This window comes from Amphiura filiformis, chromosome 18, assembly GCF_039555335.1.
Source record: "Amphiura filiformis chromosome 18, Afil_fr2py, whole genome shotgun sequence".
Taxonomy (NCBI): Eukaryota; Metazoa; Echinodermata; class Ophiuroidea; order Amphilepidida; family Amphiuridae; genus Amphiura; species Amphiura filiformis.
In genome coordinates, this window is record NC_092645.1 from 30,537,714 (window position 1) to 30,554,410 (window position 16,697).

Here is a 16,697-nt window from a genome sequence, read left to right on the forward strand (position 1 = left end):
TATGTGTGTGAGACGAACTGTCGTGTGTGACAAGTGTTTCAATTCGCGCGAGTGTCCTTGCCTATGCATCAGTGGTCATAAGAGGTATATCATTTTATTCGAAAGGGGGGGTCCCAAATATACACGATGTCCACAGAAAGTGTGTTATTTTTATTCAAAAAGACTGATTTCAATACAATTTTGGGGTTTGGGATCATAACATTTTTGTTGTCGAAATAGGAGGTGCGCAATTTTATTGACGCAGACTTTTTGTAAATTTGGGACCCCCTTCCGAAAAAAATGATAGCCCTCTAAGAGGATTCAAAAGATAACCTCTGCCCCAATAATCCCTAGCTATATTTGTTTGAAACTGTTCCACGGAGGATGTATCATAATAGGCTCAGTCTTCAAATGATATAAATAAAATTTGAATGAGTGAACGAACAAAATCATACAACGACCAACTGAATAGAGGCTGTGCATATGACGTATCATCCCGTAAATATGGTGGACTACTCAAATGCATTCAACAAAAACATGATTGCATCTACCGCGACAGTTTGTCTCACACACATAACAAAATGCACTACGATCAAATAGGTTGATGACAACATTTGATTGAATGGACTGCACTGCGCCATGATTACGGGGAAGAAACCGGTTCAAATCCTTTGTTTGCAGCCAATCGATAAACGCAAGGCCTCTATAGCTATCATTGAATACTGGCTAGGATTCCACAACACAACACAATGAGAACATGTTATTAACGCTTTGGAAGGCACACGATACCCCAATGGCTTTCCATATTATGTGCACTCAACAACTATTCAATATCGAAGCCCGGTATCGAAGTTACGTAATGTTACTATGTCAACGGGATCACGCGCTTAAGTAATGAACCACGATCGAAACAATCAGTACAGAAAAAAGGCATGCCAAAATAGCGTGATCGTAATGATCCCCATACAAACAGTGCTTGGTTCCGATACCATCACGGAGTTACGTAACTATACTTGGTCTGATAGTTATATGATCAATGGTCTGATCTACTTGGGTTCGATCCTTTTAATAAAAGAAAAATAGCTGATCATTTATAATGCATAAATGAATAAAGTAATGTAGTTACACAATTTGAAACATTGAGGCCGTTCTATTTTTCAAAGGTCATTTAACTGTTAAATGTATAGTGGAATATATCACGCATTGATAGGTAGCAGGTGGAGCAAATTTTGTCAGCGGTTTTTGTTGCCGTTTGTTCGCAGTGCCTATTTATCTAAAAAAATTAGAAAATAAAAATTAAATTACAAACAATTCACAGTATTCATTCGTAAAATGGGGACAAAATCCAAAAACATTTCTTGACCCTTCTTCACATAAAAGTGGGAGCAGAAATCAAGATTCGAACAAGTACCATTCACCATTCAAGGTGCACCCTCTACCGACTGAGCTAACGGGTCAGACAATAGCAGGGTGTAATTTTCAACTGAAGAATATTTAAAAAATATGAAGAAATTACAATGTTATAAAAAGATTTACCAAAATGAGTTAGGTATAACGTATGAATCGATTTACAAATTAAGCAAAAATGGCACTTTGAGAAAGAATACCTGAAGAAACCCCAAAACATCTGCTGCTCTAGCAACTAACCTAGTGACCTAAAGTATTGGGTCATGTCACGATATTTTTTTCCGAGGCATTATGTCCAGGTTGCTCAATTTAACATACACGTATCCTTAATGCTGTTGAGATTTTACAAGGATGGCGCTCTCACATTTCTAAGAATCCAAAAGCGCCATTAGGCGAACGTTTACGGTATTGGATGTACTCCATTTCAGTATTTTTTGGCGATGAATTTGTACACTTTTTTCACGATTTTATAATTATAAACCACGCTTGTAACCCGTTGCTTTATAGTTTAGTGAATGAAGGGTTTAGGGTGGAATGTGCAGTTTTGTTTGGTAAGTTACGTCATTTTGTACGCAGCTTCTGAAACAGTTACTTTAATGAAAGACAGAGATAAAAAGAATTTATCGCGTCTGACATCATCTGTCAATCAAACTCGAGCACGGTTTGTTTACAAGTATCGCGATGATGACTTGCTGAACGCGGCGGTATAACCGGGCGCCTTATTGTTAATTTTGCACCTTCAAACTTACAAACCATCTGAAAAGTTAGGTCTTTATAGTAGGAAACTTTCTTTCGCGAAGGCACCATGTCAACAATGCCTAGAAAAGTTGCTTTTTGCCTTGTAAAAGTACGTACTTTTTCGCCATTTCTGCTATTCCTTTTCTCCGATTGGCACTAGATAAATCGGCCTTCCTTTTACGCGCTTTTAACCTGTGTAAACCAATCAAGGATCGTAATTGACAGTGACATCTGACGCGATAAATTATATTTATCTCTGTCTTTCATTATAGTGACAGTACAAATCAGTTAGCTTTCTCTTAATAGCCTTTACTGTTATTACAATCCAAGTTGATATCTTACTGGTGAGTAGAAGAAAGCTAACATCTCCTAATGATAACCTACAGCAATGTTACCATACAATGAGCTGCCACAACTTTTGACATCGTACCAGGATATTGCGAAATATAACTATACAGGTTCACAATTAATGGCGATGGTCGCAGCATGAAGACGTTACAGAAACTGTTATGTCGCGTATTCAAATGCAACTTCTAAACTATATCAACTCTTTCTGTCATGCGCGCGGGTGTAACCCTGGCTACAGATTAAGATTTGACTCCTCTCATCGATGAACTACTTTGCCTTCATGTGAAGGAAAGGATCACACTGGACAAGACTTTTTAACTTGCCTACAAGACACTAAACAGAACTTACACAGCGCACCTACACTTTAGAGCCAGTTGCCTATTAAGATATTCAGACAATTAAAAATAATGCAACAATTCATCTTCATCTACAGTAAGCCAACAAATTAAGGTACCAGTTATGTTCACCCCCTGTATATCCTAAACCAATAGCTGCATCTTTTAGCTCGAATTTAAGACCTCATTCGTTGATATTGTTCAAGAAATAAAGACACGACGATCCAAAAAGCCAAGGAAGATGGCCATTTAAAAGTTGCAGTTTTCTCCATTCCATGCCCTATTGATTTGTACAGAAAGCATTCGCAAACAAGAGAACTAGGACCGTGCTTCCATTGATTAGCATGCGAAAACTAGTGCTTTCATTGGTTAGAACACGAAAGTGCAACTTTTGATTTCGTTTCATCATTAGGTTTAGATCACCATTTCTTTAATTCTCAACCAATTTCATCAAATAAGGTCTTAAATCAGAGCTGAAGAGTACAAGTATTGGTTGCTTGTTTTAATTTTGACATATTTGTCTTTATTTAGGGTATAATACAGGGGTGAACACAACTGGTACCTTAATTCTTTGGCTTACTGAATTTCGTATGCTCATCTTTGTATAGCTGATTTGCTGTTATAATTCCCATTCTTAATCTTTTATGTAAATTGCTTTATTCAGAAATGCTAAGATGCAATTAGAAATGCTAAAAGATACAATAAGACCATTTAACGGTCAAATATAAAAAGAAAATGATATTTTCTTTTTTTACTGTGGGTGTTAAATTTTGTTTCTCTTGACTAGCTCGATATTATTTATGTTACTTTAAGCAGTGTTGTGTTTTTCGTGCATTTTTTGTGTGTTAAGGATACAATATATATGATTTACCGACAAATGACTCATTTCGGAATGCAATCATGCATTATGAAAATAAGAATAGTTTCCACGGCTTGGTGGGACTTCATTGCATTATCATGTGAAATTAACAAAAGATGTTTCAAAAGTATATGGCCTCATTCTTTCTCTGGAGTTTTTGCAACAATGGTTCACTGCACAATCAGCATTGACCTAAAAAGGGGCGAGAGGCGCCATATTTACGGATTCAGGCTAACTGCAAAATTGATATAAAACATTTGTTTTTTGATCGATTACAAAAATTATTTTTGTTATTGATTGAAATAGTGTCTGTCAATCATTACACTACAATTTTTACTCCAAGAATTCTTTGATTTCCTCAAATATTTTTATAACGATAGAGTAAGTCCCCTGGCCCACTGTAATTACGCACAAAAGATCGCGCCAACTTACACAGCCGACCTACACTTTAGACCCATTTGCCTATTAAAGTACTCAGACAATTAAAAATAATCCAAAATTCATATTCATCTATTTCGTATGCTCATCTTTGTATTATACAATTATTACTGATTTGCTGTCGTCATAATTCCTATTCTTTTAATTCTTTGCTGTAAATTGATTTATTTAGAAGTGCAAAGATTCAATTATAAATGCTAAAAGATACTATTAGACCTTTTTACGGTCAAATATCAGAAGAAAATAATATTTTCTTTTTTGACTGCGGGTATTAACTTTGGTTTCCCTTGACTAGCTCGATATGTTGTGTTGTATTTTTCATGCATTTTGTGTGTAATTTTTGTTCAGTTTTATGGACAGGATTTTAAGATATGACCTTGTGAAAAATTATAAGTTCCTTTTTAGGCCAGTTTATATTCACTCGTTTTAGAGTGTCTTTTTACTCTTTTCCCACACAATTCCCACTCTTTACTTCACTGCATTGGAATCATCACTGAGAGGCACCATTTTAGAGTGGAATTCTTTCTTTTTCACTCTTTTATATTTATAGAGTACAGCTATCTTATTTCGATATCATACTGATAAATATATAAATGAAAAACAAATTGCAGATTTAATCGTACAGGGTGTCCCATAAAAAATTATCGAGTAAATAAAATTGAACGTAAGTCGAGAAATAGGCATCAGAATCAAAAAATTTAAAATGTAGCACATAGCTTATTTTGTTGTGCATCACATACAAACATTTTATTTGATTCGGTTGACTGGTTGCGAAGAAATGAACGATTACATAATGTGTGCATCAATTCAGTTCATCCCAAGTTTGATCAACAGACACTTTTTTCATACTCGCTCACCGCTGCCTAAAGTGTGTGTATCTCATTCAATTTAGTCCATATTTAAATCGGACGGAGTTATGTCATTCATGCTTTCACTGAAGATGAATAACAGTTTATCCGTAAAACTTTGATTTCTGCAATTGGAAGCCTTCCAACTTCAATTCTTTATGTTGTGCAAATATGTTATATTTTAACTTTCCAACCAACATTTGAGACAAGAATAACAATGATCAAGTGCTTACAGCCTTACGTGTGATTTTTGATACCATGCAACATCATTACTGTTTAAGTTTTAAAAGATTTAAACTTTGCATTACAATTTCTTGGAAATATATCTAAAAACATTAATGTGTGTGAGAAATTTTTAAGCCAGCTGGAATTCTTTATGCAATAATTCTTTATGCAACATTAACGAAAAATATATATTTACAAGTACCGAGCATCATCTTATATGCAAGCTTTCATTTTCAATATCATGCAGGTTTTCAAATTTGAACAAAACCTAATTAAATGTTTTGCAAGAAACAGATTGTTTAAAAACCCGAGGATTTCACAGAAGAAAATATGGAGTCCATTGACAGTTAACAACTAGTGTGCATTATGCTGAATGATCTTTCTTTCAAACTTGGAATGAAGTGAATTGATACATGCGTTATGTAATCGCTCATTTCTTCGCGATCAGTCAACCGATTCCAACGTAATTGGCGTATAAGATGCAGAATACGATGGGCTACACGATGATGTTTAGATTTTTGGATTCTGATGTCTATTTCTCGACTTACATTCAAATTTGTTCGCCCGGTAATTTTTTCAGGGACACCCTGTATATAAACTGTGTATATAGTAACATTTAAAAAAATATTGTTGCATATCCAAAATCAGCTTAAAATATATCGTTATATTTTTTATACAATACCATTTCTTTCACAAAGTGCATTAAATAGGAAACAATCCCATCTCAATCAATATCCAACCATTATGATGAAAATGTTTCAATAATATTTACTTTGTTTAACTTAGTACTAACCCAGCAAATAACGCACAATGTGTTTTGGGGGTTTATAAAAAAAGGTATCAATGCCTGGTTATATGAAGGGTTTTATAACACATTCATAAAACATTGTTGAAAACGTAATGCAAAACGCTGCAGAATATTCTTTAAATGTTGACGAAATTTTTTGCAAAATGTAACATTTTAAAAACGTATTCATGCTCTTTAAGGGGTGGGGTATGAACATATCGAATTGCATTCTGAATACGAAGAACGTCCTTTTTTGAAATTCGCAATGTAATACACATTTTATGGCAAATTATTAAAAATCGATATTTTTGATATTTAACAGTACTCGAAGTAAACTTTATAAATCTTATACTTAAAGTGTATGTAGGTGAGATGAAAAGCCGACGATCAATTGAAAATTTTGACTTTTCGTATTGAAGATATGTTTTTTTTCCAAAAACACCAAAAAAATTAGGTCTTTTAGGGAAAAAAATCTATAACTGCAATATGAAAGGTCAAAATTTTCAATTGATCGTCGGCTTTTCCTCCCAGCTACATACACTTTAAAATATGTCATTAGATTTATAAAATTTACTTCGAGGACGGTTATATTAATAATTTGTCATAAAATTTGTATTATATCGTAATTTCAAAAATGAAAATTATTTGATATCAGAAAGACATTCTTCGTATTCAGAATGCAATTCGATATGTCTGATGTGCTCTCATGTCCCACAAAAATACTGTCGAAACGCTCAAAACGCTCATTCCAGATCCCTTAACTTGACATTTAAATGTTATTAAAATGTTTTCAATAAACGTTTTAAGAACATTCTCGTGTTTGTTGGGAACTTGAGGAATGCCAAAATGCAACCCAATTTCTAGTTTCAACAATCACATTGTTTTTTGAAGAGAAACAAAAGGTCTTGTCTGTTCCAAATTATAATTTTTTTTTCATTATATATCGTGAAAGAGTCCAGTCATGTAAAATTACTTTGGATAAATCTGTGTCGTTGTTCCCTTTTATTTTAATTCGGGTAATTAGGAAAAAAGAACGGCATGACATCTGTTTGCCTTATTACCATGGTAACAAGTATGATACATGATTTGTGCACAACTAATTAATTAGTTGTGGAAGCATTAGGCTAAATAGCTCATTATAGATACAAAATTTGACAACATGTCCGTGTAAACATTTTGTAATCAGCTAATCCATCTGATTATTTGTCACAAGCAGTTTTATATTAACACACTATGGAGAAACAGCACATTGAAAATAATAAAAGGTGATTTTTCTTTGCGTGGGTCTTGTTTTGATTCTTGTTCTTTTTGTGTAGGTTTGTATTTGCTTATTGAAGGATATTTATCTTTTTTCAGAAAAAAACATGGATTGACATTGACCTGATACATGTCATAATACTAAATTTAGTATCTAACATTGCCTCTGATTGGTCAATTACATGATATCTTCACTTTAATCACCAATCAGAATGGAGCTATGCAAATAATTCACCCCAATTTATTTGCGTGGTGAAATTAATATTCTAACAATGTTGCTGATTGGTCCAATTGATAATGAAAACTTCTTTTTGGCTAATCGGCAGGTAGTTCTCATGGGGTTAAACAAGTTGTAGTTGCTCACGATTTCTATTACCTACAAATATGTTTATCTACACCAATCCGCTATTTCTGCAACACATGTATTGGTCCTACCGTATTGCAACGTCCCTAAAATAGAGGCATCGGCGGCGGAACCGGGGCAGTGGCCCCTCCACTTTTTCAACCTGGGTCTGGCCCCTCCACTTTAATCAAATCCATAACATGTCTGGGTGAACATAAATAATCAAATCTCTATTCTAGACCCTTGTCATGCTTTAAAAATGCACCAAATGGCTCCAATTATACCTTTATTTTGAACTTTTTAGAGGTTTTTGTTTATGAAAATAGAAAATATTAATTCGCAGTCTATTCGATTGTACATTTAGTAATTATGATAATAAATGTAGAGTCGATCAGGATCCAATTTTCTATATTTTCAAATCGATTAGGCTTTTCCCCTATGACACTACGCCATTGAAGGTGTCTGTAGTTTCTCAATAAAATTGTGTAGGCTCATTATCAAAGACAGAAATAAAAAGATTTTATCGCGTCTGACGTCATCTGTCAATCAAACTCAAGCACGGTTTGTTTACAAATGTCGTGATGATAACTTGCTGAAGCGGTATAACCGGGAGCCTTATTGTTAATTTTGCACCACAGAAAACTTTCTTTCGCAAAGGTGCCATGTCAACAATGCCTAGAAATGTTGCTTTTTGCCTTGTAAAAGTATGTAATTTTTCGCCATTTACTGCTATTCCTTTTCTCCGATCGGCACCACATAAATCAGCCTTCCTTTTACGCGCTATTAACCAATCAAGGATCGTAATCGACAGTTACGTCAGACGCGATAAAATCTTTTTATATCTGTCTTTGCTAATATATAACTCAGATGCTTGTTTGTGTCAGGAGAATCAATTGCAACAATGCCTAATTAGTTTCAGTTGATTAGTCCCTTTAATTAGCCTACATTCAGAAATTACAAATTATTCTATCTAAGCCAAAAGAGTGATCTTTTATTGAAAAATTATTAAACTGCATAATTGGTTTCAGTTGATTAGGCCTAGTTCCTTTCATGATTACCCCACATTCATTACAAATTATTCTTCCCACGCTGAAAGAGTGCTCTTCCATTGAAAAATAATTATATTGAATTACAACTCTTAAGTATGCATATTTAGATTGAATAGATGTTGAATACTCTAAATGTAACATCAGATTTATGTAAAAAACCGTTTTGGGGGAAAATCACAGAAAGCGTGATTTTGACCCAACATTATTTGTATAGCAGTAATAGCACAGAAAAAAATATTTCAGTAAAATGTTTGTTTCTTATTAGGTTTTCAAAATTTTCATGTGATGATTTAATAATCCATTTCTTGGAAGAGTTGAATTTGAGCATTTTCAACCATTATATTAATTATTAAAAAGTCAAAATTATTGGTCAAAATTTTAAAAATAATAATAATATATATATAAATGGGTTCATAAATAATGAAGAATTTTTTGTCATGCTGTCGAAACCAATTTGGGTCAAAATTTTGTTTTATGATTTTCTCCAATACTGAACAGTTGAATTCATCCCCATTCTAAATAATTATGATCAACAATTTAGCAGTAATGAGGCCCAAAAGTGTCCATAATTGCAGTGTTCATAAGTGGTATAATTTTAAAAAGACATAATTAAAAAAGACTAATTTGCGTCTGACGTCATCTGTCAATCAAACTCGATCACGCTTTGTCATGTTTGTAGTTTACAAGTGCGTACTTTTTAGGCTACAATTGTCCTTAAATTTGGCCCAATTTCAGCATTACAACTGCAACGTCCCGGTAAAGTTGGTTTGGTAGCGGTTTTTTTTTTATAGCTGGACGACTTTCCAATTTTGCCACTGACCTTGGAAATTTTGTCCACTGATAAACTAGACACTTTAAGTTACAGCGCGCAAACACCAATCTTGTCTGAATTTTACACACTGGCTGGCTTTATTGTGGCATATTATCATATAAGACTCGCACTAGTCACGCTAATCAGTCAAAGCAATATCCCGTCTCTATGTATCCGATTAAGCATCCATCCCTTTCCCCCTCCCCAACCACTTAGGAAATACCCCGCATTTCCCCTTCCTAACCCACAAGCCATACTACATATCTTGCTGATACCCGCGCTTCACAATGCGAACTTGTGCATTAAGGGGAAATAATCCCATTCTGACACTTGGAACATACAAACGGAAGTCGGGTGTAGACTGGTGTGAAAAACGCATGCGTGATGACCTTTCATTGGATTACATTTTGTTTGGTTTGCAAAGTTTGTTTTAAGTTCTGTACAGCTGGCTTGAGGTCAGACTTTACTTAAGATAGCATGTAAGATATAGCTGCTATAGTAGTCTATTTTGCTACTGTTTTTGTTGATCATGGTATAGTTTTGTTAAAGAGAGAGAAAAGAATAATAATTCAGACGATGAAAATAATTTTAACTTTTCATTTTGATATTAGCTTATTTACATATTCAAATATGATGCAAAAACAAGTTCATTTTATAGTTGTTTGTTTCAAAGTAAGAAGAAACATTCCATCTGATTGGTTAAATCTCAAAATAATTTGCATTTTTGCATCAATGAGTTTTTCATCCCTTAAAGGAGTATTTCGTGATCCTATCATCCTCTTTTTATGACATAAAAAAAAAAAAAGCATATTCCCAAAATTCCAGTTGATTCCGATATTGCGTTTGCGAGTTATGCATGATTATGTGTATTACACTGCTCCATAGACAATACGTTGTAATTTCGTTCTGGTGCACCAGAACGAAATTCAAATTTCATGATATCTTTGTTAAACGAATTAATCTGCAAGAAGTATTTTGTACATAAACAGAGGTTTCCAGTGATATAAAAATCTCAACTTTTTTTGAGAAAAGTGGGGGGATGAGGCTGTGGATCACGAAATGCCCTTTTAATACATTCCTCCATCATTTTCAATTATACTTATTTCATTGACCAATGAACTGCATCGTTCTTTACAAAGTAAGAAGACACCGACCATTTAATTGGTCAAATCTCACAGTAATTTGAATATTGCATGCATCTTACCTGTGCAGTGATATCAATAAGTTCTTGTTCCCTTAGATTTCTTCCTTCGCCTTCGTGTAAATAATCTAATAAGCAACCATGTGTCATTAATTCTGTTACTATGTATATAGGCTCCTAGTAAGAAAAAAAAACCGAAATAAAAATAAATGGAATGCTGAAAGAAGTTACATTATAATTGTAGTTATTTATACCGTGTAGATTGATTCGTAAAAGGAATCCAAATAAATTGAACATCAGACAATTTGTGTTCGGTTCGGGGGGGGCACTCCAACTTTGGAGGTGACGCGTATGTAGGGCTGTTAAGCCCCCCTTTTTCACCATCGCTGTCACCCAAAGACCCCATATTATTTTACGAACACATGCTCTGTCACCCGAAGACCCCTTATTTCTCCATTTGATCTGTCACCCAAAGACCCTTACAAGTTCAATTTGAACAGCAAATTTCATTTATCACTGCACTGATTTTGTTACTTATTTTGAAAAACAAAGACATTTTAAGCCATTTAGAACTAGAAATTCGATTTTCGAGGTTTCTGTGGCGCTGTTTTGGTTCTCACCCAAAGATTCCATTTAAAAAAAGGTCATGTTCTCACCCAATGACCCCATATTTTTTTACATTTTGCTCTCACTGAATGCCAAAATCATGCTCTCACCCAATGACCCCATATTTTTTACATTTTGCTCTCACCGAATGCCCCTTAGTGCGAAAGTGCCAGCCCTACACCTATATCCATTTCAAATTGAAGTGCCCCCCTCCCCGGGTGTTCGGTCAACTCATTCACTTTCTTTTTCTGGTAATTATAATGAACTGTGCTTGTACAGTTGTAAACCTTTGCAGATTGTGTAGGCCCTAATGTGTACCTCAAAACATGTGCCAATTAATCCAGAGCTCGAATATTTGAAAAATATAAGGGCTCTCTTTATTCATAATAGTGGAAAGCAGAATAATACTGATTAATAATAATGAGTTTTATCCCATCTTATCATCTACATACAGTGATACACTTTTCCCTACAATATGCTAGTAGAAGGCAAAATTATTACCGGTACTGTACAAAAATATCCCAAAATTTTTTGATTAAAAAATATTATCCTGTTTTGCCAGATGAAACATTAAATCCTAATCCTTTAGTTATTCCTAGAGTAAAATTTTAATATTTGGTAAATTTTTGGAAATAAGGGCCAAAAACATGCATTTTTAGAGCGTTTTTAATCGACCTTTTTCGTATTCTGTGACAATCAAGCTGCATCCTATATCGAGTTCCATCATTTCACATGAAGGATATCAAGGTACATGGAACAGCAAACAACCATGTACCTTGATGCAAGTTTATCAAGTTTACTCACCCCCACTGAACAGCTACTTTTACATTGCTGTTCCATGTACCTTGATACAGGTTTATCAAGTTTACTCACCCCCGCTGAACTCACTGTACTCACCCCTTCAGAGCATACAGCAAGCAGTGCTACTAGTTTAGGATGCCTCATCTTCTTCATAATATTGGCCTCCTGAAGAAAAGCTGTTGGATCCATAGCACCTTCTTTTAACGTTTTAACAGCTACTTTGACCTTACTGTTCCATGTACCTTAAATAAGGGCGTAAAACACAGATAAAACATAAGGTAAATTTAATTATGTTTAATAAGTTCATCCAGATAAACTCAATTTGTTTGAAAGGTCTCCAATAATACTCAAGTACAGAGAGTGCAAAGAATATCAAGTGATATAAACACTTGTGTAAAATAAACATCTCAAAAAAAGTACCTAACCCCCTTTATTCAAAAAGGGGTTATTGTATTACAAATCTGTAAAATGCGTTGGATATGATAGCCCAGAAAACAATAAAACACCGGTCAATTTAATGTACAAATTTACATACAAATTTTTACAATACAAAAACAAACAGATATCATTACACATATTTCCTTCCATTACACTGAATACAAAAATCAATACAATTTACTGCAACTTTCAAATCTTGGGTTACATTGATTTAAATGTACGCTGTGACGTCAATATTTAGTCAATTGCTGCAAATGAGGTGTCAAAATGTGCAGAAATAAATTCTGCTTCCAACGCATTTTAGAGATTTGTAATATATACAATCACCAGTTTTTGAATAATGGTCATTATTTAAGGGGGGTTAGTTACTTTTTTTGAGATGTTTATTAAAACTGTGGGGGATGCAATCCAGTGAATAAATGTACCGGTACTATTTATTTGCACCATGCAAGAAAAATAGCACAATCAATATATAAAACAAGTCAAAAACATCAGCAGGCCTACCCATTCTGTGATCCCAGCGCAAGCGTAAAAATATTTAGAATTATTTATAAATTGCTTAAAAGTAAAGGATAAGTCATTCAAATTGTCATGTGGTATTTTTTAAATTATAAATTTGGCAAAAAACGAATGAAACAGCAGTATAAAGTTGAGGCCCCCATTCAAATACATGTAGCTAATTTATAATACTGTTAGTATATAAATTATAAATTCATGTAAAATGCCTTATTTTGAATTAAATACAGGGCTATGTTAGCACATCTATGACAATGACAAAGGAACCAAAATATGAATTTTGATGATTTTCAAGATCATCCGGATGAGCAAATCACCGAATATGTATTGGTCATTATCACGTTGAATGGTCAGTCGGTAAGTCAAACGAGTAACAGGGAAAGTTACCAAATATTATATTATTGCTATTTACTAATTGTTCGAAAAAGCGGTCTTATACTCATGTAAGCATCACAAAATGTTTATATCCCTAACTCTAACTCTAACTCTAACCCTAACCTTTACTTAAACCCTACCCTAATCCTAACCCTAAGCTCTAAACCCAAAACCCTAAAACCAAATCTTAGAATTCGTGATAATGTTTACCTGAAGGTAGCACCGAAAAAGCTCACACAGAACCCATTTTCCCACCCAAGCTAACCATCAATTAAAATGAACGCACGAGTCTTTTTCCAAGTTACATTCAGTCAGCACAAGAAGTAGGATAGCCGTGAATGAATCATAACTATATAGGAAAGGTGAGGGTCGGTTTCAAAAATCAAGATGACCACAATGACAGCAAGGATGTTTTCTTTAAGTTTGAGATATTGGTGACGGCATGCAGACTAAGTTATGGACAGATAGAAGGTACGAAACTTGCATCCCTGTTGGCCCCTATTGGTTTTGTGCACATGATAATATCCTTATTCAATATTTCATCACGGGTGAGTACAGTGGAAATGAGGGCTTTCTTCGGTAAACGTTTATCATTAGAGAAAACCTTCTGATAATTACAAACACTCGCTGAGCAGCAAGACCTTCCTTCTAAGCTTTTAATCCGATAAGCTGATTATCTATTTGTTTTCATGAATTGGAAAACATTCTTTGATGTATTAGTGAGCTCAATCATCTGAAATTATTGGAGCGTGAGCCACCCAGGCTGGTGGCTCAGCATAGTATTTTATTAACAGAAGGTTTTCTCCAAATTCGTTTCCTAATGTGTTGATGGAAAGTAAATCTTACGATATTGCATGATGTGTACAAATCAATAGTTTGAAAACTTTTGAATTTGTGCTTTCCATCAGTTTTAGTGTCATAACTTGATTATTTATGGCATCATTTACCGTCACTGATATCTCAAATTAAATACAACATCCTTGCGGTTATTATGGTCACCTTGATTTTCGAAATCAAACCTCACTTTGGCTATAGACGAATCCAACGAGCCAAGTGATGGTCAGAATTCAGTCGGCCATTACTGAGCCCCGTCTGCGCCAAACTGGCCGTGTTACTGCCCAATTGGGTCGATTAAATCCGCTTAAAAATCGATGTTGAATTGTATTGTGTTGTAAACTTTCATCTTTCTTTTGTCTACGTGTAATACGGGTGATGGAATGCAGTTTAATATCCCTGCCATGCAAGGCCACGTCATTTTACATTTCAAGTGGAATAGACCTAAAAGGGGACCCAGCTATGGCTGCCATTGAGATGTAGGAATGCGTGAAAATGGATTCGTCTATAAGGTAATATTTCATGAACTGTTACCCTATTTATTGTGCTGACAGTATAATGAAGCATGTTGTGATATGGGTCGCCATGTTGGTTCCAACAGTATTCGCCCTAGAAGTGACGTAATAATTAGATAATTACCATAGCAATAGACGAATACAATTTTTGACAATCTCGCCCTGTACTACAACGTTCACGCGGTACCTATACATTGAACCATATCATGCTGATCACTCGCACCTGTAAGATTAGTATCTTTGAAAAGAGCAGTATTGTATATAATCCATGATTGCAGACATCCACGGTTGATGAGTACAACTTGCCTGTAGTGCAGGGCGATATAGTCAAAATTGTATTCATATATTGCTATGGTAGTTAATCTGATTTATTACGTCACTTCTACAGCGAATAGACGACAATGAGAACCTTGTATGTTATGAATAAGGAGTTGGAAGTTTACGAAATCAGAAAGGAAACCCAATACGAATTCGCCCAGAATTCTTGAGAGTTTTAATCCTTTGACTCAAAATCTGTCTATTTCGATAAAATATCAGTTTCAAATCTGCACTAGCATCCTGTTCAATCCAAGGTCTACAATGACGTCGTTAGGCCGTCATCAGTGATTACAAACAGAGGACTTCATGTCATATGAATTACTTTAATTACAGTGGGGAAATTGATATTTTCTTCCACAAAATATGGTTAATTACATTAATCATCTATAAATGATTTTTAACCATTCCCCATCAAACACAAACCGTTTTCGACATCATCGCAAAAGGTTATAAAAAGGTTGCCAGAAAACGTTTAAATGTCGGCTTATATAAAGGGTATATAAAGGGTATAAAACGTTTTCATAAGGTCAACAAATAATATCATTAAAATAAAAACTTTAATATACATAATTATAAGGAAAACTTCAAAATGCATCATTTAAGAAAAACTTCGCTTATGAAACACGTCGTATAATTATACCGTAGTCATGGTTATTGTACTGAAATATCTTGATTAATATAATAAACAGAATGCATTGATTAAAACAATATTAATCCATTACCCCACCCAAGTTTTCGACGTGATTATACGAAAATATAACACCTTTTAATACACGTGCTAGCAACAGCTGTCGCTGATTATTTCTATTGTTTTCTTATTGTTATATATGGAACCTGATTTAAATCCTATGTTGCACAACGTGAAAGTAGAAACTGTATGACTGAATCAAACTTATATTTGCCCAAGGTAAACACTCTAGCTTCGATTTATTTTATTTTTAATTTCGCAAATGAAACCGCTCAATAAAACTGGATCTAGTCAGATTGAAAATCTTTAATACAGATGCACCAAAACATATCCCAAGGTTTGCTCATTGCATCCAATAAGCTATTCCATTTAAAATCCACACTACCACTGTGGAAGGTTTAGCTAAAGTCTTCCACAGAGGGAGTATGAGTTTCAAATAGAATAGACAATTGGGTAACTTCCATTTGAAATGCTCACTCCAGTTGTGAAAAATATATGTAAAGCAATAGTAAAGAGGGCGTATGGGCTTCAAAATGGTTAACCCTGACCAATTACCATGATTAAATTTGAAAAAACATATTCCCCCTGTGGAAGACATTTCCAAAATCTAATTGGATGCAATGAGCAAACCAATAGGATGTGTTTTGATGCTTCTGAAGAAAATGATTTCTAATTACTATAACCAGTTTTCATTTGCGGAATTAAAAAAAGGTTTTAAATCGAAGCTAGTGTGTTTTACCTTGGACAAAAGTAAGTTTGTTTCAATTACACAGTTTCTATTGTCACGTTGTGCAACATAGAATTTAAATCAGGTTACATATATAACAATAAGAAAACAATACTAACAATACAATAGCACTTTTATATTTAAAAAAACCTAAAAAGTCTATAATTTGACAAATTAAATTTAGTCATTGAAATGAAACATTTATCATTAAAAATAAAAATGTTGAAAATATTTATCATTAAAAATAAAAATGTTGAAAATGTGTTTGGGATGCTAAGGAAACAATGTATGGCATTTCAAATAAATTTTCATCA

At 34.1% G+C, this 16,697-nt stretch overlaps 1 protein-coding gene across 2 annotated transcripts in view; it reads right to left on the reverse strand.

The window, feature by feature from the left end:
- Window positions 1–16,697, reverse strand: part of LOC140140116 (tyrosine-protein kinase Yes-like) — a 65,731-nt gene that overhangs the window by 16,568 nt on the left and 32,466 nt on the right. Inside the window, exons 7-8 of one of the 2 annotated variants that reach the window (XM_072161947.1) lie at window positions 12,069–12,214; window positions 10,629–10,742 (exon numbers count right to left, since the gene is read on the reverse strand). In XM_072161947.1, coding sequence (XP_072018048.1) covers window positions 10,629–10,742; window positions 12,069–12,214 — 260 coding nt within the window. Of the gene's footprint in view, window positions 1–10,628; window positions 10,743–12,044; window positions 12,215–16,697 lie in introns of both variants that reach the window. The other variant, XM_072161946.1, reaches the window with a different exon arrangement.